The sequence below is a fragment of the Actinia tenebrosa genome, unplaced genomic scaffold (assembly GCF_029948245.1).
Source record: "Actinia tenebrosa isolate PJP-AT-01 unplaced genomic scaffold, QUT_ActTen_1.0 PGA_scaffold13__45_contigs__length_12533684, whole genome shotgun sequence".
In the NCBI taxonomy this organism is placed as follows: Eukaryota; Metazoa; Cnidaria; class Anthozoa; order Actiniaria; family Actiniidae; genus Actinia; species Actinia tenebrosa.
The window spans coordinates 5,305,991-5,333,518 of NW_028292573.1; the positions used below are offsets into that span (position 1 = coordinate 5,305,991).

The window sequence follows — 27,528 nt, forward strand, 5'->3', positions numbered from 1 at the left end:
GTAAAGCATACAGATGGAAAAAAATTATAAAATTATACTAAAGCAATTGATTATTCCCCTCAGGCTCAGTGATTATGCATGGTGAATATTTACTTTGCCGCTCGAAGACTCGCGTTTCGATAAATATTCCACCGATAATCACTTAGATATATGAGGAATTCTATATTTGAGTCGTATCTAATATACTTTGAAGATGAATAAAAAAACACTTCGCCGAAATTGAATAAGGCATATGTCTTCCCGTTTGACACGAGCCTTAGCGTCTGTCTGTCTGTCTGTCTGTCTGTCTGTCTGTCTGGTTTGTTGAACTTAACTAAGTAATACGGAAGGAACTAAACAAAAGTCATACAGTTATTTTTAACAAAAACTAAAACTAGGCGTTTCTCTGAATGAAGAAGCACGGGGTCATTTGTTGGCAAATTCCATGCATGGTTGAACATATATATGACATGAATAGGTCAGTGTTTAGTGTAAAGGTAAGGGCATATATTATGAGTTTCTAATTCGTAATGATTTTTGGGTGGGCAAATTTTAGCGAATTTTCATTATGCTACTAGGCCACAGAGGGGTACTCCATCCAGTGACGTCACTTGGCGAATACAATGGATTCCATGGTTACGGGAATTACCCAAAACGATTGGCTGAGAAGCCTTATCCGAAAAATGCGAAATCTAGCCACTCCATGCAACAGGGAGAGGGTGGGGGTCGGGAGAGGATCATAAGCGGGGTTGGTCTACAGCATGAAGAGTCAGACATTGTCACGTGGGGTTAGAGTAACAAAGATTCCATCCTGCGGCCTTGTAATCAATTCAGCGCAAACCCTGATTTGATCACGTGATTGCTCGGACTTTACGTTAAAGTGACGGAGAATGTTGGCCAACACGACCTTTTCTTCAAGTAGAGCAAAACGTTGCCCTAAATGAAAAATTAAAAACATCGTAAGTTTCAATACGAATCTGTTTTCTTTCATGAAAGCGATTAATTCATTTCTGCTCATTTATTGCGCATGTCACGAGGGCTTCATATCAAAACGAAATAACCACGACGACCGCGTCCTGTTAATATATTGAATATAAAAAATCACACACATACCGATGCAGTTTCTAGGTCCCGCAGAAAAGGGTACATAAGCGTATGGATGACGACCTTCGCTATTTTCAGGTAAAAACCTGTCTGGGTCGAATCGCTCAGGATCTGGCCAGACATTTGGGTTATGATGTAAAGCCATGGGAGCCACTACGACTGTTTCTCCTTTCGGGATTGCGACTCCGTCTAAAATGAGTAGAATAAAGGATATCAATAAAGGTGTTTTAAATGACGTTTACACGCTTAGGTTCTTTAACAACCATTTTACAACTCCTGGATCTGCCCCTGGAATGAGGTCTATAAAATCTTACCAATGACAAAGTCGTCGGTTATTTTCCTTCCAAAGAATGGAACAGATGGATACAAACGAAGACTTTCCTTTGACAACATAAGAAATAAAAAAGTAAGGTCTATGGTCGAACCAACATAAAGTAGTGTTTAATAAATGAGCAGGAGTGTTTTATCGGGTATAAAACACGAGGTGTAGCCTCGTGGTGTTAGACCTCATAAAACACGATCTGCGAGTTTATTGAACGAATAATTAATGAGCATTTAGGGTCCCTATTCGTGACATGTTCTTGTACTCTTTTGGTAAAGATTTCAAATCTATATATAAAGATACCCTTGTTAAACTATTATCAGGTATAAAGATACATGCACTTGATGAATTTGAAGGACCTGATAGGTCTAAATGCTTATTAATTATTCATGGGGTTTTGAATAAAAGATATAAAAGATGAATAGGCCAAATCATGAATGCCTGTCATTAATTAAAAGAAAAAAGAAAAAAGGAAAAAAAACCCGAAATATTGATATTAATATTCTAGGGGGAAAATAATATGAAACTCGATATTTGCTTAAGTAAAATTGGTTATGACGGGTAGTCTGTTATCGTAGGTTGGTAAGGAGATTCATTCAGCTGATTGATACCAAGCATTAGAATACTCTCTGGTTCATAGCGCATGTCATTGTAGGCTGGCAATGAGATTCATGAGATTCATTCAGCTGATAAATTTATCCCAAGCAATAGAATAATCTCTGGTCGATAGCACATGAGGGGCAGTGCTGGTAATGAGATTTACGAGATTCTTTTGGCCGATATACACATGGATACCAAAATAATACCTTAATAACGCACTCCAGATACTTCAGATCCTTCATAGAGTCGACAGTAAGCTGTTCAGGTCGAGATTCTGAGAAGACATAATTAATAATCAATATTTATTTCAACATAATTTGATCTATGATTTAAAATTCCAATAGTGAAATATATTTACTGCCACAAACAGTCTTCACCTAATTTATCTCGGTTAACATGTCGACACCTTCTGTCTCTCGGATGCGGATTGCGCCCAAACATGCAGGACCAGAATGCATTATGTTTATCGAACAAAAGAAAAGTAAGACCTATTCCATTAAGAATTTCAAAAGCGCAATTTGGACAAGGAAAAAAATAATATATATATATATATATACCAAAGAATTCGTCAACTTCTTGCTGTGCTTTATTCTGTACATCAGGATGTTGACCCAACAGAAGGATGACCCATGTCATGGCTGCAGCTGTGGTGTCGTGGCCCTGAAATCCAAACAAAGTATCTCATAACTATGACTAAAATGGGAAGGTACGGTTTTTACTAGGAGGGGTGGGGCTTCAAAGGGGTCATCAGTAAGAATTTGAACTTTTGTGGAGTGTCAAAACTTTTCAAAAGAGCATAAATAAGAAAGGGAATTGAAACTTCTTAATAACGCGCGCACCATGCAAATTCCTGATTGGGCTATTTTTAGTACCATCATAAACAAGTTATTACCATTCGCTAGACACTTTAGTATTATTGTCGGGAACCCAACGGGTATAGTACTGCAAAACCTTCATATTTCTGTGTGCCACAGGAAGCCCATTAAACATAATGCTACGAGCGTACATATATTCTTATATTATGTATTATAACTTGTATTTAATGGAACTAAGCGATATCTTGCTTCCTTGAAACTGAAAATCGATGACTTTACAAACTTTAGGATAACTAATAAATAGAAACATACCTCAAACATGAATGTGTCTACTTCTTCACGGATGCCTTCTCTATCGATCTGTCCATCATCAAAGGCATCAAGTAACAGATCGAGGAAAGCCAATGGACGTTTCTTACGCTTCCCAGTGAACTCGTCCACTTCCCTTTCCTCTTGTCCTGCTGATGATTTCCTTTCTAACAGACGCTCGTCAATTACCTGAAAATTTATCAAATACAATCAAATATCTATATCTACCTCATGCTCCGCAATAGAGGTTCCTTTTAAGAGCACAGCACACACTACAGAACACCTATACTATATATCATATATACCATACACACCAAGTCCAATATTTATTTTCTCACTCACAAACTCATCAAAATTCTTAGAAAACGTGCTGAAATGCACGATTGCGCAAACGTTTTTCTCTAGTGTCCAGAGTACCTTATTCGTAAAGCCATGTAGCATGTTGAGACAATGTTTGTGTATGCGTCCAGAGGATGACAGATGAAAAACGAAATCAGGCCATAACCAAGGACTCTTTGCACGTTGAAGAAGTACCTCGCTCATCCTTAAAAAGAAAAAGGCAAACGTTTTTTTAAAGGTATAGATTTAAAGTTCAAATTGAAAACGCTTATTAACATGTATTCATTCAGTCTTTCAAATCAGTCCCAATTTTAGGGCTCTCTCACAGTAGAGTAGTATTTGACTCCTATTTCACTCGAACGCTCAACTTTGCGCTACACACGCTCACAACCGGAAAACTATATATTAACAAGAGAAAGAAAGAAATAACCAGATATTAAGGGGGGAAAAGGAAGGAAGGAAGGAAGGAAGGAAAGGAAGGAAGGAAAGAAGGAAGGAAGGAAGGGATGAAAGAAAGAAAGGAAGGAAAAAGAAAAACTAGATCGTACCTTAAAACAGCATTTACATAAGGAGAGTTTCCCTCGATCTGAGCATTGACTGACTTACCCATCGATGACTCTGTAAGAACAATGGCACTAAAGGTTACAGGCTCACTCTTAGTCTCGGTTGTGCTATAATATTCAGCTGTTCAACTAACTGAAAACTCGTGGCATTTTAATCAACTCGTATTGTTCCGTAGTACGTACATTCCTTATTATACAATGTGCCTCAATATAGAAAAAGAAATTATTTTTTTGCACAATCGAGACTAAGACTGAGCAAAGGCAAACTCGAAATAGGAGTATAGAGGCTTTTGCACCATCACGTGATGGCACCCATGACGGGAACAATTGAATCTGGTCTAATCTGATTTACATAAGAAACAATTCAGTTTCCCAGGGGAGAAAGACTCTGTTGTTGTGTCTCCTGTCATGGCTGCCATCACGTGATGGTGCAAAAGCCTCTATTCCACAAGTTTGGGATCGCTGTGCTAAGCGTATTGCTTATACTTCTATATAAAGGCAGAGCAGACAGCATACCACAAATAATGTCCAATGCGCATCTTGTTATTTTAGGGAAGATGTCCAGTTTTCCTTTCTCGCATTCATCCTGAACAAAAGAAGAATAAACTTCAATTGAAAATATATTATATATACGGCCTGCTACCTGTTAAGCGCAGAAAAGACGTCAGTAAAATGATTTAATTTAAGCTGTTACCAAATGCCCCAAACCCAAAAATTGACAACTTAACATATATAAGTACTTCTGACAAAGCAACCAGCTCAAGTTAGGTTAGATGAAGATTTAATTGTGAATTCGATTCTAATTGTATTGAACCCCGAAACAAACCCTGGGTCAGCCCAAGTTGATCAAAATCAGGGCACAGCAAACTTAACTGATCACATTTGGATTAGGAAAAATGCTAGAATTACCATGGAGGAGAGAACTAACAAATTCTATTCGCATTTGAATGGACTGCTTCGAAGCTGCGACGGCCATCTTGCCAGGGGGCAAAATAAAACAAAAACGACAGTAACTATATAGAGTTTCGTGTGATTGTGTTTCTTTTATAGATAAAGGTGATCGATGAGCCGTCTTAATTCGTATCTTTTTGTGATTCTCTTGTGGTGAGCTGTTAATATCAATCGACGTCATTACTGTAACAAAGCTTTGTTTGCCCCTTGGACGCAACATAATGCCTTGCCATCAAGATGGCCGCTGTATAGTTGAAGTTAAGTCCAACGAACCGGGGACCCCTAAAATGAGGCAATGACACTACCGCTACACCACCCTCGATTTGCTTCATAACTTTTCAAGTATCAGTTTACAAAAAAGATAGAATCCAAAGAAAATACACAAGACTTTTTTGTTGTTGTTGTTATTTTAGGACAAGGCACTTCTTTTTCCTCACCTTCAGAACAGAAACAAGAATTTTGGACTGTTCTTCAAACACTTGAATAAATACATTCAGAATTTTGAAGTGGAATGTTGGTGTTATTTGTCTGCGACGTCTCTTCCATTTTTCGCCAGTGCTGAATATTTTAGAATGAATAAAGTAATAAATATATCAAATGTGAAGGGGGAGGAGAGAAAGAAAGAAAGAAAAAAGGAAGGAAGGAAAGAAGAAAGAAAGGAAAAAAGGAAGGAAGGAAGGAAGGAAGGAAGGAAGGAAGGAAGAATGAGAGTGAATGTTGTAATGATGTCTTTAATTTCCATGGTATTACAGACCACGTGTCATTCCCTAGAGTATGATTCATTTCTTTGTTTAAATGGCTGTTGCGCATGAGAAGACACAAAAATATGGATACATACTGAAAAAAGAATCTCAATCCCTATGGACTGGCAATATTTCTTCTGTAATGGGAAAACACTGTGCACCACAATGAATGAGTAAAGCTACTAAGTCAGACATTAGAAATTTCATGGATGAAAGTCTGAATAATGAGAAAATGTCTGTTCAGTCTGGAGTTGTTTTGAGTTGCTAAAAGATGAAAAGTGCTCTGAATCAGTACCTTGTTAGAAGTCCTTGTATGGAATAACACAAACATCATTTTAAAAAGAAAGAAAAAAAAAAAAAAGATTAAATTTACAAAATGTATCAAAAAGGTTTTAAAAAGTATAGCATATTTGAATCTGTCATTTTGAACCAAGGGAATGCAATATTTAAGATAAACTGTGTGTAAAACTAATTACAGAGTGCAAAATCCTTACCAGTTCCTAGCCATGGATGAACAAAAGTATACAGAAATGACTTGGTAATGTTGCGAGAGCTGCTTAATAATAGCTGAAAATGAAAATTAGACAGAAAAGTAAATAATTATTATAAATTCCTTGCACAACAGCCTGCCCTGTGAAAAACTGCTGAAATCCATCTGGTCTTAAGTCTGCAATACTTGGTGGTCTGTGGTCTTTAAATGTGACTAAATGTAATTTAGGCAAAATTAAGATTGAGGTTTTGCTGGCCAGCTGTGTTTCTCTGGTTCCAATTTATGGTCACCTCCTTATCATGTCCAGTACGACCAGCTATAACTTAAGGCACCTAATATCAAGTTCATCTTTATCAATGACTTTGATTGCAAAAAAATTCTGCCAAGCAGCAGCACAGGCTATCTGAAGGAGAAAAGGGGAAAGCTCCAATGGCTTGGTTAAGTGAGGTTTAATCAGATGCAATGATGTACCCCTCCATTTGAAGATGTTTTTAAATAATGTATTCTCCTGTCACTGAAAACTATGCAGCATGTACCCATCTATGGATTTAGTAAGACTCACTCCCATTTGACTCCATACCCCCCCCGCCCCCCCCTCCCCACCATGGAGGAATTTTTTTAAAGAACACCCCCACTCCCAGAAATTCCAATTTCGTTCCTTACAAACTCTTTAAAAACATTTTCTCTGCCCCCCCCCCCCCCCCCCCCCCCTCACCCCTTGGAAATTATCCTTCCCCCTTTCCCATGGTGGAATTTCTTTTTAAAAAAACCCCACCACCAGAAATTCCATTTTCCTTCCTTATAAACCCTTCAAAAACAATTATTAGTCCCTCTGTCCTCCCCCCCTTCCCCCCTTGGAAATTTCAAATTCCTCAGTAGGGGATATGGATCATTTTTGGAACTATACATTTATATTTAATAATAACCTCTGCAAAATCAGGACGAAAAGTGAAGATCATGGTGTGAAAGGGACCAAACCAAAGGCAAAAGTAACCATTCTCCTGGTACTCCTTGGACCATTGCAACAACTGATCATTGAAATCTAAAAATAAATAAGTATTTTAGAATTTCTAGCTTCTAGAATCCCTCACTTAAACCATCTGAAAAACCATTTTAAAACCCATCTGAAAACCCATCTTAAAACCCATTTTAAAAAGTGAAATGTCCTGTCAGCTCCAGCAAGCACTACAGAGAGCACCCTCAAAAGTGAGAATTGGGCTTAGATTTAAAAATATATTATACTATGTTTTGTAAGTATTTATAGACATGATATAAGAGGAAGAAACCTTCTAGAACCTACATATACATAGTTCTGCCTAAATCATCATCATCAGGTTTGGGTCCAGGTTTTTATTGCATACATACATACATACATGAATACATAAACTTTATTTTCACACGATAAAGTAATTAAAGCATATGCTTATGGGGTGAACTGAATCAAAATGAAAAAAAAGCAACTTCTAGCTTGTTATTGGGTTCGTGTCAGAGTCCTTTAATGGGTTTGTAGTTGCCATTTAGGGGGTTTGATCATTGTTAAGGGGGTTTAATAATGGATTAGGGAGTGTGGACAAACCCACTAGATCTGCCCCTCATCATTATTACTATTACTATTGGTTAACTGGCAGGGTTAGAAAGAAGAAAGAGTTAAATTATCTATCAAGTAATCACTAGCCTCCTTAACGTTTCAGAAGTTCTTTGTGTCGATCCATACCCTGTGAAAATTCTGTGAAAAACCTGTGAAAACTATTTCTGAATTCTTCAAAGTCCACAAGTTTTTCCCAGCCAGTAAGTAGCTTTATACGCACTGCAAAGAACATCTGCAAAGGTCGGCTTCCCGACCCCCTCAATTATTTAAAGGCAAAAATCATATTAGATACTGGATATATATATACACCTGTATACACGGTACTTATTTTTTTCGCAAGTAATTTGTATGATAGTCAATCTCCTTTCACTGATAATCTTTTTACAGAGGATTACAAGAAAATACATGTTTATTTAGCTTAGACAACAAATAAAAAGTGGGTGTTAAATAACGATGAATTTACGTCTCAAATTTTTAATACTCACCACTACCATCCCTTTTAAACTGCATAGCATTTCCAAAGAAGAAGCTTTTCTTTGGACCAGGTAGAGTTTCCAGTACTTTCATTGCATTTTTTGCCCTTTTCCATGCCATCAATCCCCACACCGCGAACACCAAAGGTACGCCAACGGACAGGGCAAGTATAAGTGGCCAAAATTCGGATCTTGAGGTCTCCATTGGTTTGATACTTTCAAAAGTTCCCTTCCAAAGCCTGTAAGTCTGTCCCTCTTTGAGCAGAAGTATGGATCGACTCGTTTACCGTGTCTTTTTGCTGCAAGAAACCGCCACAACGATCCACAAGTTTCTAAAAATGCCACTTAATGGCTAGAGAAACCGGGGTGGGGTTTTCTAAAGTGGCATCTGTCAGAACGTGCTGTCCAAGGTCCAGCATATGTATTTTTTTTGTCACGCAATTTTGTTCCATCGAAACATCAAGAATATATCAAGGTAAAAAAAAAAACAAACTTGGGGAATAAAAGAATAAAGAATTGATACAAACCAATGCCTTCACTTGAACACAACAAAATATATTCAGGATCACGCGAGATGGCCGCGCGAAAAATGATATCGATAGCAAGTACATAATCAATAAACAGATAAAGCAAAGCTGACATTGATTGACCTTGGCCTCGTTTTCGATAAGATTATGAGTGCTAGTTTATGGGCACGCTTTTTGATTGTTATTTATATCCTTGAATAGACTTAGATTATAGGATATTAGAGTGGACGGATCGTAAAAAGAGATACTGAAGTTCATAAATAAGATAGTTTCGCTCATCATGGATTACTTGTATGAATCAAAAAGTGTGGCCCGCATGAGCTCGTTTATTTGTTTGCCAATACTCCTGGTGTTATTGGGATTGTTCATATGGAAAAGAAAAATAGACAAGGTTAAGATGCTTGAGAAATTTCCAGGACCCAAGAAAAACTTTCTGTTTGGAAATACGCTCCAGTTTGCTCGAGATCCAAGTGGTGAGTGATTTAATACTAGCTGCTAAGTTTATACACAAGATTAGCTAGCTCGATCATCGAGCGTTTACCTTCGATCACGACCAAATGTAATCCAGCGTAAAATATGCACAGATAGTGGGCTTTATCATAAATAGTGGCGTGTATTCCTTCCCGTGAGAATAAAAGGCCAAAAGAGGTCGGCCGCCATGTTTGGTTGACATGACAAAATACATCAAGACCAAATGTCAAAGTAAACCAAAATGGCGGCTATGACGTCACATGCACGTACCCAAAGAATAGACCCCTTACACTGAGTCCCTCCAGGAATATTGTTCTGGGGGACAAAACAATTTTTTTTTTTTTTTTTTTTTTTTGCATAAGAGAAGACGCCCTATTGTTTCGTCGCCCAGAATAATTCCTCTAGGAATTTAATGCCAGGGGTTTATATACAGATGACTTTTTTCACTCACAATAATCAGGGTTTACACCGCTAACACCTTGGCTTTCAGAATAAACTGGTGGATGCCGGCAAGAGCTTTGATTTGAAGTTATCTGCCTGCTCTTTTTTTTTTCTTTTCCATTATAATAATAATAATATAGTTCATCTATTGGATCGCGGCCAGCCTAGCTACTAAGACCTCTGACAACTTACTCCAAATCTTTTTAGAATTCCATGCTCACAGGAAAACATATGTACCCCGATCACCCATTGCAGCCTCTCATAATAATGATGTTTCGTCCTCATATAATGCCATAATAGTATAGTATTCTTTGGGTGCAATTAGTTACCTCATAGCCACCATGTTGGTTGACAATCATAACCAAGCATTACTGATCATCTTGTTAGATCAACCAATTCAAGATGGCAGTTTTTTCATTGTTACAGTATTTACTGATCTTGAGGGAATTTGATTTTGAGTCTTGTCCATGGTTGCATGTACTCCAAGAATAATATCTCTACAGTATGTAAAACTAATGTTCTCTATTTTTACAAAATTATTGTAAAAACAGAATTCCGTGACCAGGTACTCAGCTGGTCCAAAGATTTCAAGGATAATGGCATGTTCTGCATCTGGCTTGGTCCGTTTAATCCATTCATATATACCTTCAAGCCAGAATATGCAGAGGTAAAATACATAAGAAATATGAAGATAAATGAAGGTAGATGTTGACTGCTGGTCTTTATTAGGTACTCCACCGTAGGAAACCCATTAGATGCTTTCATTTATCATTGTCCATACAATTGTAAATGCAATTTCTTACTGTGTGATAATATTATAATCTTGGTCCAAATGGGCTACTGACTTGTGTAGACCTGGTCTAATCGTTTAATAGCTTACTCATCTGATTTTAGTGCCAGCAGGGTTTTCCCTTATTACACAATAGAACAACAGAATATTTATATTTGTTTAATTAATGCTTTAACCTTGAGTTAATATGTTTAATTTTATATAATTATCTAATAAAATCTGTGTCATGGGAGTGTGAGGCTTTGACTAGTTTATGTGTATCTGCCTTATTGACCTAGAAAAAGGTTGTTTACTGGTAAATTTTGCAGATATTACTGAGCAGCTCACACCAGATCAGCAAATCTTACGAATATGTATTTTTACATCCATGGCTCGGCACAGGTAAATAATTAGACTTAATTAAATACATGTGGATTTCATAGTTTGGGTGGCATGGGTGGCATGGGTGGCATATTGTAGTGGCTTAGTGATGTACTCTCCTTTCACCGCTGTAGTCCGGATGCAAGCTCCGGCCCAGACTGGATCACATGTGAGTTGAGTTTGTTTGTTGTGTTGTTCTCTCCCTTACTTGCATGCCACAAGGGTTTTCTCCATGCACTCCAGTTTCCCTCCTCCGTAAAAATCAACATATATGCAAGTTGAGTTTTGTATGTTGTAAATATAGAATGTAGTGGTAGTGCGTGTGGAGGGAACCTCACAGAAGAGCCTCGTAGGAGTGGTGGTTTTACAAGAAAAGTTTAAGTTTAAGTTTATAGTTTGTATTTGCCTCTCTATATGCCCCTAGCTACCAAATGTACGATCATGTGTCTCTAAAATAGTAATGAAAATATTGAACAGCTTTATATGAGGTCCGATCCACTAATGACAAATCTAATAAACAACATTAATGGTTTGGACGGGAGGAGGGGGATCCCATACATAGCCTATACTGGATATATGATGTTAACATTTATCTATACTAGCATTTTCAATTTTTATATAGGGTATTAAATAATGTTTTGATGAATTTTCATCAAAACTTAAAAAAGTGAGTGTAGCCTCCAGAATGCGTACCATTATTTAAACACTACTATCAATACTGCTACACTATAATCTCACATTGGGTCACTTCCCTATTACTCACTTAACCACACCTAGTTCCTTCCCCCCCCCCCCCCCCCCCCTTTTTCCAAGGCCTATGGTATGATTTTATTACTCACATGATTTATTATTTTACCACAACAGTTTAACTTAATAGTACAGTCCCAGCATTACAGTAGACCATTAGACTTCATTATGGTGTCTTTGAGGTCTGCAGGTCAAAATAAAATGGGACTGAACTTTAAGTGTAACTGTTGACTGATGATTGACAGGTCTTCTTACCAGGTATGTCATTGCATTAATTACCATGCAATTAACTATTTCACTGTCGTTCTAACCCAGTACTCACTTTTGAATGTGCCCCTCAGTGTCACTAACTTGTCCGAGATATTTGTCTCGTAGTACCCTCCTCCTTCCCATCCTCCTCCTTTCCATCCTCCTCCTATTCCCCATCCTCCTAGTTCCACCCTAGCTCCACCTTGCCTGATATTTCAGGGTACCCCTCAGCATTCCTTACTTGTTTCTGGCACCTGGTCACATAGCATCCTCCTCCTTCTCACCACCCTTCTCCTCACCATCTTCCTCCTCACCATCCTACATGAAGCTCCATCTATACCCCAGCCCCCACTTTTCAATGTGCCCCTCAGTAACCCTAACTTCTCCCTCACGCCTTATGGCATATACATAGCATCCTCCTTAGCATCCTCCTTATCATCATCCTCCTCATCCTTCTCCCCCACCTCCTTCCACCCGGCCCTGATATCTGAATGTACCCCTAAGTATCTCTAACTTTTCCCTGGCCCCTCATCACATAACCCAACTCCTTCCAATCCTCCTACCATATATAGCTGATATATTACCAGGATAGCAGGGCCAACAGGACTGGAAGAAGCTCCCTCTCTTTTTACTAGAAAAACATCTTATTTTGTTTTAATTTGAGTTCTTTTTTGAAGAAAGAAAGAGATAAGTACACCCCCCCCCCCCCCCTAAAAAGTGCTCTGCTGCCCCTGAACACAAATTTCTCTTTACAGCAGTAATGACTGTAATATATTTAATAATCTTTCAGCACTGGAGAAAAATGGAAGAGGCGTCGCAGACAAATAACACCAACATTCCACTTCAAAATTCTGAATGAATTTATTCAAGTGTTTGAAGAGCAGTCAAAAATTCTTGTTTCTATTCTGAAGGTGAGACAAGGTCTAACATGGTGTTGATCTTATTTTATAATTGAGTGCACTTTCCATATTATTTTCTTCCAGTCTGAATGCCAGGAAGGTGCTCTAGATATTTTCCCTCGAGCCGCAAAATGTGCATTAGACATTATTTGCAGTAAGTAAATTAAGTTCAATAATGTCTTTTTAATTGGTTAGCTTATATTTAAAGATTGAAGAGCTGAAATTCTGACCTATTAGATAGTAATAAGTTCTAATGATCAGCTTAAATTACTGGGCGACTTGACTCTCTGGCCACTTGACCAGATTCCGAATCACCAGTACAGGTGGTAGGTGTGGTACATTTTTACATATTTAAATTTTTTTATTTTTTTCTCTCTTTTTCCCTTCATTCTTCTTTGTTTCTTCTATTTTATTTTATTTCGTCATATTTGAATATTAATTGTGTTCTCTTTTCCTTCTTTCTTCTTTCAATTGCTTTTTTTCCCTCTTTATTTCTTCCATTAATTTGTTTCTAATCACCATTATTATTTTTCCATTATATTGCAGTTTCATTCTTATTTCTTACTCTTGTTTCTTTCTTTCTTTTCTTCTTCCTTTCTGTGATTCATGTTTTCACTCCTTCTGTACGTTCCACTTTTCCCCTTATAGAGTCATCGATGGGTAAGAATGTTAATGCTCAGAGAGATGGCAATTCTAGATATGTTGCAGCTGTTACAGGGTAAATCATTCAATCTTTGTTATCATTTTTTCTGATTCTAATGTTCGTTTATACATTACTATTCACAACATTCCTAATGATAAGCAATAATGAAATAACTTACAATTTCGGTTCATTAACAGCTAAGTGTACATATGCACGTGAAGGACGCTAACTGGATGGCTATAAATAAGAAGTGGACCAGAAATACTCCATCCTTGCTCAGTTCCAGCGGAACACTGGTTGAAGAATAGGCCCACCCTCCCTCCCTCCAGATTCACTTGGGTCATATTCTCTTAACCAGTCCTAAGCCAAGCTGTTCCCAGCTTGGCTTAGACCGCTGATCAATATTTTCCCATTCCTTAATTCAATTGAGCATGAATGAGATTGTTGTAGAATAGATTACTATGTACACTCCCAAAGCAAATGTGGTTTAAACATTTACCATATCGATATTATACAAAAACTTTTCTTTACAAGTCTTACACTGGTTTTGCTGCAGGATCTGTGAGCTCATACAAGAACGTCAAAAAAGTCCCTGGTTTTGGTCTGATCTCATTTATAGCATCACTCCATCAGGACGCATGCAGCAACAGTACCTTGAAACTCTTCATGGCTTTACCAACAAGGTAACAATGCAGAAGTAACTCAATTTACCAATCACACCAGCGATCATCCTTACTCCAGGGTCATCACCTCACACGATTGCATTCCTAATAGATTCCCCCGGGGGGGGCTCTCCCCTATATTCATTATACGGGTACGTGCCGCCAAACAGGGTATGGTTTTCAGTGATTCTACTCTGGAACAGGGTGTATAAAATCGCGCTCGCTCTGGGACAGGGTATATGAAATCACGCTCTCTCCTCAGGGTAGCTATTTTCGCAATACCGGAACAGAGTATGGTTTTCAGCGATCTTGCTCTGGAACAGGGTATGAATTTCAGCGATTTTACTCTGGAGGAGGGTCAGGGTTCAGAGGGCTCAGCGGCACATCCCTACCCTAAAGGGGCAAGAGTCCCCCCCCCCCCCCCCCCCGGGAATAGATAGGGTTCGCTTTTTCGTGTCCTGCAGACACAACTTGAATTGGTAATTTGTTATTCTCCCTCTTGACTAGATGTACTGTTAAAAGAAACCTCTGTGAGGAGCAGTAAGTAAATTTAGATATTGATTGTATTTTGTTTATCGTGCAGGTGATTGACGAGCGTCTGTTAGAAAGGAAGTCTTCAGCAGGACAAGAGGAAAGGGAAGTAGACGAGTTCACTGGGAAGCGTAAGAAACGTCCATTGGCTTTCCTCGATCTGTTGCTTGATGCCTTTGATGATGGACAGATCGATAGAGAAGGCATCCGTGAAGAAGTAGACACATTCATGTTTGAGGTATATATTTGAAGAATCAGTAACATTTTCACTGAATCATGAGTAACATTTTCACTGAAAATGTTACTCATCATTATTTGGATGCAGTTACTTTTAGTTAATATTGGTTTGGTTTCAATGCTATTTTGTTATATGATTAGACATAGACGTTTCTGATTTGTCTGTTGAAATACTCTGTGTCGTGGATAATTATTGTGTATACCAACAAAATGTACATTTCGTAAATATAAAGTTGATACTAAGGGATGGACCATCAGGGGGGGGGGGGGATTTGGGTTGCATTAAATTATGTTGCACGATATTTATTTTTTCGCAACAACCCCAGCATGCATTTGTGTGTGTGTGTTTGCTTCATATTTCTTTATTGAAAAGATATTTTTGGGGATTTACGCAAACACCCCTCCCCCACCCCCCTAAATTATCTAATGGTCCGTCCCTAAAATCCATGTTTGACGACATTTTCACGACAGGGTCACGACACAACTGCTGCTGCTATATCGTGGACCATACTTTTACTGGGTTTACATCCTGAAGTACAGGATAAAGTACAGCACGAAGTGGACGAGTTCTTTGGTAAGGTGCATGCGTAGTTCATTTGGTTAGTTTGCGGCCTTCGGAGCTAGAGTTCCATCGTTCGATCCTAAGACTGAATCTACACCTCTGTTTCAACTTCTCTCTAATCCGTGTAGCTTCGGCTTTGAATACTCTTAAAACAAGGCACTTATAAAGAGAAGGGGTAAAGTGCGCACCGTCGGCTTCCTAGGATACCAGCCGAAGGAACTACCGACGTCAAATATAGTTACTTTTACCTTTTTGCAATATTTTCAGTGACCAGAGTGCAAAGAGCCTTTGCATATATTTCAAGAGTCTTGAGCGAAGATCCACGTTGTCATTTCTGCGCATTCCTGTGGACGCGCGCAGAGATTACACTCGTCTTTACTGAATGTAGAGGGAAAGGGAACGCTCGCAGTCCATTTTTTGGGGTGGGGATTGAATACTTTGTTTTAAATATAGAATAGCTCCATCAGTATTTTATTACAATAAATATATTTTTTAAAGTAATCTTGAAAAGCAACTTGATAGAAGACATCGGCTCCATAAGTACTGAATATAAATATAAATATAAATATTCTTAATATGTAGAATCTCGAGCAGAGGAACTGACTGTTGATTCGTTGAAGGATTTGAAGTACTTGGAGTGCGTCATTAAGGTAAGCTGGACCTGTTTTAGCCAAATGCTTACATTTTATTGAATTCTAACAGTGCTCATTGATGAGTGATACTTTCTACACAATAAAGGTAGTAATGCAAGCATTTTCTTTTGATAAGAACATTGAGAATGTTTTACATCATGGTTATCAGGGGCGCTTACCATTTACCCGGAAAAACCGGAAATTCCTATAAGAAGACAAATAGTACGTGTCATTCCGATCGGAATGTCTCGGAAAACTCGGTCTTCCGATTGAAGTAATCCACTTTTCCCGCTCTTTTTGGTTCTCGCGGTAGACGCGTGTACCATTTGTTGGAAGTCAAAGTTTCCCGCTCTTTTTCCATCCGGATGGGTTAGTTTTAGCTTTTTAGCCTCCTCCGCAGGCTACCCCATTTATTCTTCGTTGGGATTCCTTTGTTAAATTTTATGGCAGAGAAGAACTAGGGACGAGAGAGGAGGAAGAGTGGGACGAGTGGTAGGCATCCAAGGGCACGTATATTTTGTATCACTTATATCAAACGGTCTTCACTTTATTTTCTTTCGTAGGAAAGTCTTCGCTTGTATCCATCAGTCCCGTTCATTGCAAGAGAATTATCAGAAGACCTAACTATTGGTACGACAATTTAAACCAACTTTAACGGATTTTTATTCTTTTTATTATCGCTACATGGGTCTATTACCCAAGTATGTAACTCGTCCACAGGGAAGACAGGCATCAAAGGCGCAAAACCCCAAAGTGAAATTATTTACACTTCCGGTTGATAATCGTCGTCGTTGATTTTGAAAATCTTAGATCTGCTAGTAACCCTTAAAGGTCGCCGCAATTTGAAAGGCCTACATTTGGTCTGGCAGGTGCACCAAATTGAAACTATCGGTGTTATCGCTATATTGTACTGTGAATCTTACTCTTCACAGATGGAATACCAATACCAAAAGGAACCACAGTAGGCGTGGCACAAGTTTCTCTGCATTCCAACCCAAATGTCTGGCCAGATCCTGAGCGATTCGACCCAGACAGGTTTTTACCTGAAAATAGCGAAGGTCGTCATCCCTACGCTTATGTACCCTTTTCGGCGGGACCTAGAAACTGCATCGGTAAGTTTTCTAAGACAAATTTTATCGAAACAGTAACCTCGGTTTTAATAACACTAAGAATGATAAAAAGAAGCACCAAAGAAAAACGTTTGCGCATGCGTGCATTTTAGCACGTTTTCTAAGAATTTTGAAGAGATTGAGGGTTGTATCGTCGTGTACGGGAATTGTCAGGGGAATTCTATTCAAATTCAAATTTCGAGTAATCGGCTAGTAGTCGTACCCTACGATAGCATAAATTAAACTATAATAAATATTTATGTACACGCGCTGATGATACATCGTTTAAATATGACTAAAACATGAGACCACCCAACCGAATTCACTTCGTGGTCTAGTGGTTAGGTTTAGGGTTAGGTTTAGGGTTAGGGTTGGGGTTGGCATTGTAGTAGTTCTTTGGTGCCGAAGGTACCGAGTTCGATTCTTGGTGTCTTCACTTAATTTTTTTTCTAAGTGAGGAGAAGCAAAATTTCCCACTCGTGTGTTCGGAAACCTATGACGTACTTCGTTAATCCGTACACGACGATAGTACCTGATTGAGTGAGAAAATAAATGTTTGTTTCCTCCAAGTATACTAAAAAGTTCGAGAGTATACTTTTGTCAGACCAAGATACTGTATTAACAAACACAATATGGATTAGCCTAAAGTTTTAAGCATGGACACTAAGTTCTATTTTGTAAAGTCCAATTTATAAGGCATGTTTGAAAGTTAACTTTACACATGTTTTGACTAATTTGCATACGGATTCAGAGCATGCGCAGACGTTTTTCATTCGTGTCGCTATTTCTTCGATCTTGGAATGGGACCTATCGCGTATTATCTATCACCGTTCGCCCCTTTAACCTTTTTTGAAATAGCTGTATTTCGTCGATTAGGATTCCCCCGGCAGTGTCGCTGAATCATCGCCAATCAATTGCCCTATTTCACTATGACGTCACTTCAAAACAACCTATTGTTTAAACGCAAAGGATCATGGTCGTCGGTCAAATCAACGCAAATTCACCGAAAATTTTCTAAAACCCGTATCAATCCACGAAGAGAAGTAGAATAGCCAGCAAACGCTTATAATTTTTTTATTACATATTTACACATATTATATCTGAAAACCAGGCCATTTTAGATTAAACTGTTTCGCTAGGAGCAAATTTTGTTGAATTTTCTATTGGATTTGGCGATTCTATCCCCCACATAAACAAGCAGTGACGTCATAGTGAAATAGGGCAATTTCAGCTCATTTTTTCTTAAATATTTAATTCAGGTCAGCGGTTTGCTATCCTGGAGGAAAAGGTCGTGTTGGCCAACATTCTTCGTCACTTTAGCGTGAAGTCCGAGCAATCACGTGATCAAATCAGGGTTTGCGCTGAATTGATCACAAGGCCACAGAATGGGATCTTCGTCACTCTAACCCCAAGAAACTAAGCAAATTTATTCTTACAAGTGTATGAACACGCGGTTTGTTTCCAATTGAATGCCTTTGTAACCTGAGAAAACAGACGTCCTTTCGCCCATTGCCTCGCCCCGCGCCAAAGCGGCAAAAAGATGTCTGTTTTCTCATGTTAATATTACGATAAACTTTATTAAAAGAGAGTGACGCAATAACCCAGTGGTTTATCTAACTTACGGCTTTTGTTTTTAGCCTGTGTAAGAAAAAAGAAAAGAAAAAAAATAAAAATACACTGAGAAAATTATTCCACTAAATTAGATAAAGTATATCATCCACACCTTTTTTTCCAAAGCAAAAATTGTTCTCATTGGTATTAAATATCTCTATTCTATCTTATTGATTACAAGCGAATCGATATTAATTTGTACGTAAATGTTATAAAATTGATAAGCCTTATATCTATCACGCAAATGTAATTCTACTTCTGATAAACACTCAAACAAATACGGCTTCGATACACGAACTGATCATAACATAACCTAGATTTTTTGCCTGGATTGTATTAGCTTGCAGACGTTGCTGGTTGAGAACGGGGAGGATTGAGGCAAGTCATGGGCGGCCTGTTATGTTGTTACACTAGACCGGCTGTCCGTACCTCAAACTCCGTGCTTCTCTTTATTATTATGACTTAAATATGAAATATCGTAATAAAGGGTAGAAATAGTAATGTTGTTTGTTCTTTTTTTTTTCTCCCAGCTCTCACAGGAAAGATTACAATAATATAGCTTTTTTAGACGTATTATTAAAAAAGTAAAAGAGTGAAAAGCGAGAGTGCTTTGGAATATTGACTTGACTGTTCTATAGATTTGTCAGGGTTCGCACTGCTGCTTGAATTCCTGGTAAACTCCTGGAATTAGGAAAATTTCTTCCAGGGCCCTGGAAAAGTCCTTGAAAATTTCATTTTTTACACCAACTCCTGGAAAGGTTCTTGAAATTTCTATTGGTATTAAGGTGCTGACACACGGTGCAACATTGCATGCAACATTGCACGCAACAGGACTGTTGCGGCGTGTGTCTACCCCAAACTTGTTGCACGCAACGTTGTATGCAATAAATCTGAAGTTGAATCGCGCTCTATTCTTGCAACATTGCGCGCAACAAATTTCATCACGTGAACATGGCTCCAACATTACCTGCAACATTTTGAAATTTCCAGCCAATCACCTTGCACCAAATTTATAACCGCTTACCAAATATCTTAACATAGCAGCCTGACACAAGCGATGTTGCGTGATTTTGTTGCAACTTGTGTCACCCCGATTCAAATTTGTTGCTTGCAATGTTGCGTGCAATGTTGCACTGTGTGTCAGTACCTTTTGGCTAAATTAGGCTGGAATTTTATAATCTCCTGGTTAAACCCTGATTTGTAACTAACTGAATTATATATTAGCTGGTCATGAAAAGCTTCTGATTGCTAATGTGGTGGTTGGTAATTATAGCAAAAGTCTCAGTACTTAGCTGAATTCTGCTTCGGTTCTTTCATAGAAAGACAACTAACATGTTATTGATTTGAATACCATGATGCTTGGCTTTAAGAAGTAAGGGTGAATGCAAACTAGCTACTCGGATGTTATGTGATTTCCTTTGTGTATTGATTCTGCCATCCGTGTCATCCATCTATAATGAATCAAGTAATATATTTGATCAAAATGATTAATAAGCATCGCCAGCAGCAAGTACTAAGTAAGCATCGCGAAAGCACGCGGGGCGGGTATGGTAAAGTGGGAATCAAGCACGCCAGGTGGTATGCGTCGCCTCTCACCAACGTGACCCAGGTTCAAATCCTGGGATCATAAGTGAATAGAGTTGTTTGTTTGTTCTCTTCTGTGCTTCGAGAGTTTTTTCCGGGTTTCCTCCCTCCTACAAAGCATTATGGTAGTGGGAGTCAAATGACGCCATCACGCAAGCGTCTTATTCATGGCTGCGCTGCGTGACAAGGGTCTAAAGAAAAACATTTTCTTCAGAATGCATTCAAAAACAAGTCCTACCTATCTCGGTCATTTTCCGTTTCTGCAGAAAAGTGGTACGTCCTTAGCGAGTCATTAGGAGGACTGCCATAAAAACAATAGTGTTTGCCACGTTTATCTCCCATCTCGATTGTGTAACCAAGTAACTTCGCAACCCCCAAGGCAGTGGTATTTGACATATCAGAGTAGTAATACAGGTAGCCGTTCTTCAGGACACAGTAACGGCGCTTCCAGTTCTTGATGTGGTGACCCTTTTTTGACAAGTAGCCGTGGCACTCGGGGTCTTTGATGGATAGAGCTGGGATACTGACGTTGTGGACGTTACCCTCTGAGATTTGGAAACTTGACTATGACACAAAAACAAGTTTGTTATTCGTGATTGATGCGGGGTCTTTTGGGAGGAGGACGGGTGGTCAAACTACAAAAGGTTTTTTTACTTCTTGACCAGGAATCGAAGCACCGGGGACTTTTACAATAACTGTCGGTTTTCACAGCCGCCATGTCGGATGAATTTAACAAAAGATTCGTCATTAGTCTCTTTTATTATATCATCCAACATGGCGGCCATGTCTTTTGTTAATTTCCTTGGGAATAACTGAAAACCAACAATTGCTGGGTTTCACATTGGAGGCGTACATCCATTCCCATAAGAATAAAAGGGCAAAAGACGTGTCCGCCATGTTGGTCGACATAACAAACGAACCCAACCCCATTTTTTACAGCCAATAAAAATAGCGGTCACATGCAGCCCAAAAATACCTACCCCATCAGGCGCGACTTTATTTGCTGCAGTCATAAGTCCCACCATCCATTCTCTCATTTCATCTTCATTGCTGGCGCTAAGGTGGTAGCTTCTTGCACCTCCTTTATCCAACTTAAAGCAGTATTTTCTGCTGTCCTCGGGTGCCTTGGTGATGGAATAGTTACAAAGGACTATAACTCCACAAGGCACTTTGTCTTTAGAATGCTTGTAATAGTACAAGCAATTATCTCCCTTGAGCACAAACCTGCAACAAACGAGAAAATGTGACTCTTCTCTTGCACAACCATTTTACCAAGTTCTAAAAATCAAACCACTTGCCTAACACTGATTTTCATCGGAATTTTGCATGAATTGTACGCTTACGCTTTTTCTCTTGCAACCATTCTACCAAATCCTAAAACTGACCAAATCAACTGACCTATCACTGATTTTATAGGGAATTTTGCATGAATTGTACACCTTTCACTGATATCAACTACACTCGATCTACAGTCCAGTATTGTCCATTAGTTCACCAAAAGTCTCCTGTAGCTCAGTCTTAAAGCATCTGCTAGATTTTGGAACGACATGGGTACATTTTCCTTCAGGAATTCTGCGGTTTTTGTTTTGTTTTGTTTTGTTTTGTTTTTTGTTTTTTTTATGTTTTTTTTTTTTTTTGTTGTTTTTTTTGTTTTTGTTTGTTTGTTTGTTTGTTTTTTTTTTGTTGTTTGTTTTGTTTTGTTTTGTTTTGTTTTGTTTTGTTTTGTTTTGTTTTGTTTTGTTTTGTTTTGTTTTTTGAACCCCCTCCTTTTTACTGTGACACGGTGAATAAGTTGTTCTACACCTTGACATAAACTCGATTTACTTTTTATAAGAAATTCGATTAATTATCAGTCTTACCATCTCCGTCTCCAGTTCCTTGGCGTAAGACCAGATCCTCCTAGTTTTAGCAAATATCCTTGCACAGTAACATGGTCTGCGGCTTAAGTTAAAACAGAACGAAAACATCTATTACAAATATGTACATATTATCTATTTTACCGCAAAGAGTACGAAGTTTTGCACGTGGAAAACCGTTTCACTTCGAATTTATACTCCATTTTTCAGAGATTAGATATTTTTGTATTATTGCCATTGCTTGAGCGAGAAAGAACTACGTACATGCACGTACGCATAGAATTAAATGCGCTAAAGCGATACGAGAAGTTCTGATGCAATAGGCCATTTCACAGATCCCAACCTCAGTCTCGTCAGCGTGTGATTATTCTTTAGAATTTGACTACAGTCCGCAGTAATGAAAGGAATTTACACATCAACGAACAATCGAACCCCTTAAAAATTTCACAGGTTGTAGGCAATTTCTAAATAATATATTACACGCTGACGAGGCTGAGGTTGAGTAACGGGATCCGTAAAATGGTCTATTGTAGAGTGTGTTGTATAATGCACTGCAAATTACCGCCCCCCCCCCCCCCCCCCCAAAAAAATTATGCTAGCTTTGCAAGTCCAAACAAGAAAAAAATTCCAGAAATATTCTAAACGCTCAAATGATCAAAACAGTAATCATCCGTCCAACCACAACACATCACGGTTGCACGTTTTTTAGAATAATTAAATGGCACTGATGCCAATTATTGGGGAAAAACTCGTCATCAATAATGGCCACCGCAAGTACAGCAGTGGCGCAGCTCAACAAATGTCGAACTGAAAATGTAACGTGTATACACTCAATTGAAGAATCGTTGTCGGGTTCAGAAACATAGAACATAGAAGCTGAGACCGAAATGGCACATGAGAAGTACGTTATTTCAATGCATGCTGTGACCGGCGACCCGTGGCATCATCTACTGTTTTTAATACACGTTTGGCATTCTAAACCGACTGCATGGATGGCGCAAATGAATAAATTATAATATAATTATGCCATTTCCCATGTGCCATTTCGGTCTCAGCTTTTATTTCATATGTTTATGAACCCGACAACGATTCTTCAATTGAGTGTACAGTCCATGTATTACCCTGGAGCACAGCTCTAGCCAGTTTGAATTGGTTAGAGTTTTTTTTGGAAGGATGGAGGTAAAAAACTGGCGGGCCGGAAGACCCCTCGGATTTGGATTGAAAGAGAAACAACCACATTAGCTCACATGGGGGCGACTGGGATTAGAATATGGCATATTGAGAGAGCCCTCTTTACCTGAAGTTTCTCCGATGACGCCGTCTGTATTATCTGATAGGTCCTTCTTAAACTCCTGCTCAGATATCGTCGACGAGTCTGATCCAGTGCGGTTTCTATCAACGTCTAGTAAACTGGATTTACTCTTCATGGAAAAGTCACCGGAGGATGTATCAAAAGTATCATCTTCACCGATGTCTGACTTGGAATCTGTATCTATTCCTTCATCAGACAGTGCTGGTGAATCCGGTCGACCATGGTGGTTATCATCATCTAAACTATCTAGAGAATCAAGACTTTTACGTTCGGAAATTCCACTCTCGTCTGTCATAAGTATTTCTATTTCTGCTGCTTTCCTATCAACATCGTCATCATGCACCTCGGGAGATCTTTCTTTGCTTCCCTCTTCCTTGGCATCCTCAGGTTTTCCGTTTACACCCTCGTCTTGAGTGACACCCTCCCCTACCTTAGGATCGGGTTTTTCTTCATTGATAATTGTCTGGTCAAAAACCTCTAGCTCACTGCACTTCTGAGAAGACCCACCATTTACAGATGTGTCCTCATTAACTAGATTGCTGGTTTCAAGACTGTCATCCTTCTTCTCTTCGACGTTTGCATTCTGACTGCTTTCTGCAATTCCATCAGCACTTGGTTTTGAAGGATCATCTTCCTGGACACTTTCACTACCAGTATCCCTAACATCATCTTCACTGTACTTTGTCGTTACCTCTGTACTTCTCTCTGCTTCAATATCTTTAGCTTCATCAACACTATTTGTATTATTCTTTTCTCCACTCGTTTCCTTCTCGTCGTCTCCCTTGCATTCGGTTGTAACCTCTGTATTTACGTTTCTTTCAGTGTCTTCATCTGCCCATACAGTTTCTTTATCCGTGTTTTCAGTTAGCTTTGGTACACTTTCCTTAGCATCGTGGTCTTTCTCTTCATTCACGGAGATAGTCATCCCTTCTTCCTTAGCGTCTATAAAAGTATCATCACCACTCTCTACGACATCAGAAGTACTTGAAGCGTTATCTTGTTGAATGCTGTGTTTTGGACCCTCAGAAATCATTAAACTTAGCTGCTTTTCAAGATCAGATAGTTCATCTACAGCTTCTGATAAGCTCTTGCTAGGGTTTCTTTTACCTTCCTCAGGTAAACTCTCTTCATTCTCATTTTTCAGTTCAACTGTTTTTTCCTCATTTTTCAGTTCAACTGTTTTTTCCTCATTTTCTTTTATTGTTGCTTCTTTTTCCACTGTATTATCAACATTAATTTGCTCTTTGTCTTTCTCTATTTCAGTAGTATTATTTTGCTTGTGGTCCATGATAGCAGCGTCTTTTGTTATATCCATAAAAGTATGAAATAGCTCATTTGCTTCTTGTTCTTCACTTATCTCATTTACTTGTGGCTCACTTAAAGCCATAGCATCAGTAATAAGTTTGTGTTATTTTCACATTTGGCTCAAAATGTTGAGGTTTAAATCTGTTGAAGAAAAATTTAAACAATAATTCACTCTGGTCTATTGAATCTAAAAAAATGCCAATAATTGTTTGAAAAGTCAATAATAAAACACCATGGCCAACCATGCAAGTCAGTAAATGAAGATAACCACAATAAACATAAATAGATTGATTCCAAGATGTGATGCTCATTGTATTGCTTTATCAATTTTATGGATGCAAGCCAAAAGTAAATTCCATACTCACTACAATCTGTCAGTGTATCATATCAAGAAAAAAATATAAATTTGGGCTGTAAACTGAAAGCAAGAACAAGCTTTAAATTTGCCACTCAAAAAAATAAAATAAAAAATAATGAAGATTTGATTGACTTGATTTGGATTACCAAAAGGCACAAAATTAAAATATCTATTCAGGAAACTCATTATTTTATTTAGGTACCTATTTTCTGATTTCGATATATAATTTTATCAGGGACGTAGGAGCTGACAAGGAGGTTAGGGGAGGGAGGGGGCTATAGCAATTAACAAATAACAATGAAATTATGGTAGATAAGTCAATCATATAATATATTTTATTGGTAAAGCATTTGCCAATAAGCAACTGAAGTAGACCAGATTAGCTAATATGTATCTTTTATTTCTAACACTTAAGAATGCGGTAGCCTTTGTTTATCACAGTCAGCTATACTTGCTGTTGACCTTGTTTTGAATGCACATGCCTTTTCATTATAGCCTCCCCCCCCCCCCCCCCCCCAACTAAAAATTCTGTTCCAATGTCCTACCTTGTTTATATATTTTAAAGAAGTGGTTCAAATTATTTGCTCAGCTACACTTATGATATTCACAGTGATAACAATCAGTGGTATCATAAAAATATAAAGTGAATTAAGGATGTTTTTAAATCTAACATCACTCATAAATAATAATCTTCCCTTCCCATTGACCCTTTTAAATATCTTGAATATGAGGCTAAAATGTTAGCAAATAAAACTTTCAATCAATAAAAAGTTTAATTTAACTATTTTGTATTGTCGTTTGGCCTTTATAATAATTTTGAGAAAAGCCTGTCTGTGCCAACCATTAGAATTAAGACATACTCTCTATAGTTAGTATTCAAAGTCTTTTAAAAACAGTTCCAAAAAGCCAAATATTGAGACTTAAAGAACTGACTTCTTCCAATTAGCACCTTTTCAGGAGAGAAATCATTGCCTGTTGGATTGTAACAATCAAATGTTACTTTTCTTCTTTAATTTGTACCTGGTAAAGTCTAATCGCTACGCAGCATTACATTTCAACTTGCTGGCTAGTTTTATGGATGACTTCGTTTTTTTATTATAATAAATATTATTATAATAAATTCATATATAGTTGGAAAACATTGCATTAATCATATTGCGTGAGGTAGGATTAACAGTTTATAGTGGACTAACTTAAAAGGAATCGATCATGGTCATAAATGTACTATTTGTAAAACTCACGTAATAAATGTACTTAAACTATGATCGTTATTGAAAGATTGAAAGTATTTATAGCTTCTTGGATAATTGATTACAGCACCATACAGTTTAAACGTACTCAACTTTGTCGTAGCTAGCTGATAAGAAATAGCTCCGTCAAGTCAACTATCTAACCACAAGTAAGGCATATAATAAAATTGCAAAGAAAGAAATCAAATTTGATATCCTAGCCAAAATTAGTATTCGAAGAAAGGTTGGCAAACTATTCATCAACATCATGATCATGCAAATAAAACAAGCTTCCGATCCGAGCCTCGAGCGCTTTAAGGAAATTTTTACTTCAAGAAAGCTAGGAAGCAAATACGGCATAAGTTACTGAAACCTATGAGTTTTTGGGAGCGAATTTCACTTTAACATCAACATGAAAAATTAGACATAATAAGAATGGAAATTTGCTTCAAGAACTGAATATTCTAATGTACTAAGCTTTAATTAGTTATGTGGTCAACGAGTCTAAGCATAGTATAAATCTTAAAATATCATCAAGGAGATATATTTCTTTAAAATAAATTAAGAATATTCAGTTTCAAAGTTGCCTTTTAGCATAGCTAATACGAGAAGAGATAAGTGAATGTAAGCATATATCAAAATGGCTTACCTACACGACTCAATCTTGAAGTTTAATTTACATTTCAATGTAATCGAAAACTCCAGAACTTTGGTGACTTTGGTTCTGCCGTCACGACCTTGACTTCGCAAAAGTTTAGCGTCTTACAGAAACGCATTTACTTGATCAGTTAGCAACAACTGAGACAGTCTTTAAATTTGTTTATCACAATGGAATAGCCTTGCTAGTGATTCAGTCGGTCTGCCAAGCACGAAGGTATCTTGTTTACCTTGCGTAACAGACGTCAATCAAAATGGGATGGGCAAGTACCGAGTAGTCTAAGTAAGACCGGAAGTAGGACATTTTGAAAGAACTTCTTGGTATCAAGACTAGTTACATAGTGAATTCACGGGCTACATACCACTGGTATATGATAGTGATAAAAGGCACTCTCCTCAGACCTTCCTGCGGAAATGACATGAAAACATAAAATAATTCATTGATTGTAGTTTCTCTTTTGGGTTACCTGTGTTACGAGC

At 38.1% G+C, this 27,528-nt stretch overlaps 3 protein-coding genes across 5 annotated transcripts; 1 reads left to right on the forward strand and 2 right to left on the reverse strand.

The window, feature by feature from the left end:
- Nucleotides 1-14: 14 nt before the first annotated feature.
- Nucleotides 15-9,497, reverse strand: LOC116295183 (cytochrome P450 4V2). Of its 2 annotated transcripts, XM_031702935.2 has the most exons (15): nucleotides 9,345-9,497; nucleotides 8,289-8,575; nucleotides 7,142-7,257; nucleotides 6,220-6,292; nucleotides 6,021-6,033; nucleotides 5,420-5,540; nucleotides 4,548-4,617; nucleotides 4,017-4,086; nucleotides 3,547-3,673; nucleotides 3,133-3,318; nucleotides 2,563-2,665; nucleotides 2,212-2,279; nucleotides 1,398-1,464; nucleotides 1,093-1,272; nucleotides 15-915 (listed from the first exon to the last, which is right to left on the reverse strand). In XM_031702935.2, exons 2-15 carry the CDS (start codon nucleotides 8,479-8,481, stop codon nucleotides 749-751), a joined length of 1,554 nt encoding a protein of 517 aa, XP_031558795.1. In that variant the 5' UTR covers nucleotides 8,482-8,575; nucleotides 9,345-9,497; the 3' UTR covers nucleotides 15-748. The 2 variants fall into 2 exon arrangements, with proteins under 2 accessions (XP_031558795.1, XP_031558794.1); XM_031702934.2 differs by lacking the exon at nucleotides 9,345-9,497 and having other exon boundaries at nucleotides 8,289-8,702.
- On the forward strand, nucleotides 8,943-19,248 carry LOC116295184 (cytochrome P450 4V2). Its single transcript, XM_031702936.2, has 14 exons — nucleotides 8,943-9,276; nucleotides 10,267-10,382; nucleotides 10,814-10,886; nucleotides 11,858-11,870; nucleotides 12,652-12,772; nucleotides 12,845-12,914; nucleotides 13,409-13,478; nucleotides 13,960-14,086; nucleotides 14,649-14,834; nucleotides 15,305-15,407; nucleotides 15,978-16,045; nucleotides 16,591-16,657; nucleotides 16,960-17,139; nucleotides 18,396-19,248. The coding sequence occupies exons 1-14, from the start codon at nucleotides 9,084-9,086 to the stop codon at nucleotides 18,554-18,556; spliced, it is 1,548 nt and encodes a 515-aa protein (XP_031558796.1). The 5' UTR covers nucleotides 8,943-9,083; the 3' UTR covers nucleotides 18,557-19,248.
- LOC116295180 (uncharacterized) lies at nucleotides 18,694-27,411 on the reverse strand. 2 transcript variants are annotated; one of them, XM_089029226.1, is made up of 6 exons: nucleotides 27,045-27,411; nucleotides 23,485-24,945; nucleotides 22,191-22,272; nucleotides 21,312-21,555; nucleotides 20,570-20,895; nucleotides 18,694-20,198 (listed from the first exon to the last, which is right to left on the reverse strand). In XM_089029226.1, the coding sequence occupies exons 2-6, from the start codon at nucleotides 24,884-24,886 to the stop codon at nucleotides 20,141-20,143; spliced, it is 2,112 nt and encodes a 703-aa protein (XP_088885352.1). In that variant the 5' UTR covers nucleotides 24,887-24,945; nucleotides 27,045-27,411; the 3' UTR covers nucleotides 18,694-20,140. The 2 variants fall into 2 exon arrangements, with proteins under 2 accessions (XP_088885352.1, XP_088885351.1); XM_089029225.1 differs by having other exon boundaries at nucleotides 27,041-27,411.
- Between the last annotated feature and the right edge of the window lie 117 nt (nucleotides 27,412-27,528).

Bases quoted from the DNA above. Each gene is read 5' to 3' on its own strand.
- LOC116295183 (XM_031702935.2), bottom strand. From the start codon at position 8,481: ATGGAGACCTCAAGATCCGAATTTTGGCCACTTATACTTGCCCTGTCC. The intron at 4,087-4,547 runs GTATGCTGTCTG...TTGTTCTTACAG, and splicing joins CGCATTGGACATTATTTGTG to AGTCATCGATGGGTAAGTCA. The intron at 3,319-3,546 runs GTACTCTGGACA...ATAAATTTTCAG, and splicing joins TACATGGCTTTACGAATAAG to GTAATTGACGAGCGTCTGTT.
- LOC116295184 (XM_031702936.2), top strand. From the start codon at position 9,084: ATGGATTACTTGTATGAATCAAAAAGTGTGGCCCGCATGAGCTCGTTT. The intron at 12,915-13,408 runs GTAAGTAAATTA...TTCCCCTTATAG, and splicing joins TGCATTAGACATTATTTGCA to AGTCATCGATGGGTAAGAAT. The intron at 14,835-15,304 runs GTATATATTTGA...TTTTCACGACAG, and splicing joins TAGACACATTCATGTTTGAG to GGTCACGACACAACTGCTGC.
- LOC116295180 (XM_089029226.1), bottom strand. From the start codon at position 24,886: ATGGCTTTAAGTGAGCCACAAGTAAATGAGATAAGTGAAGAACAAGAA. The intron at 21,556-22,190 runs GTAAGACTGATA...CGTTTGTTGCAG, and splicing joins AGGAACTGGAGACGGAGATG to GTTTGTGCTCAAGGGAGATA. The intron at 20,199-20,569 runs GTAGGACTTGTT...GATTCATTATAG, and splicing joins ACGGAAAATGACCGAGATAG to ATGGATGACACGGATGGCAG.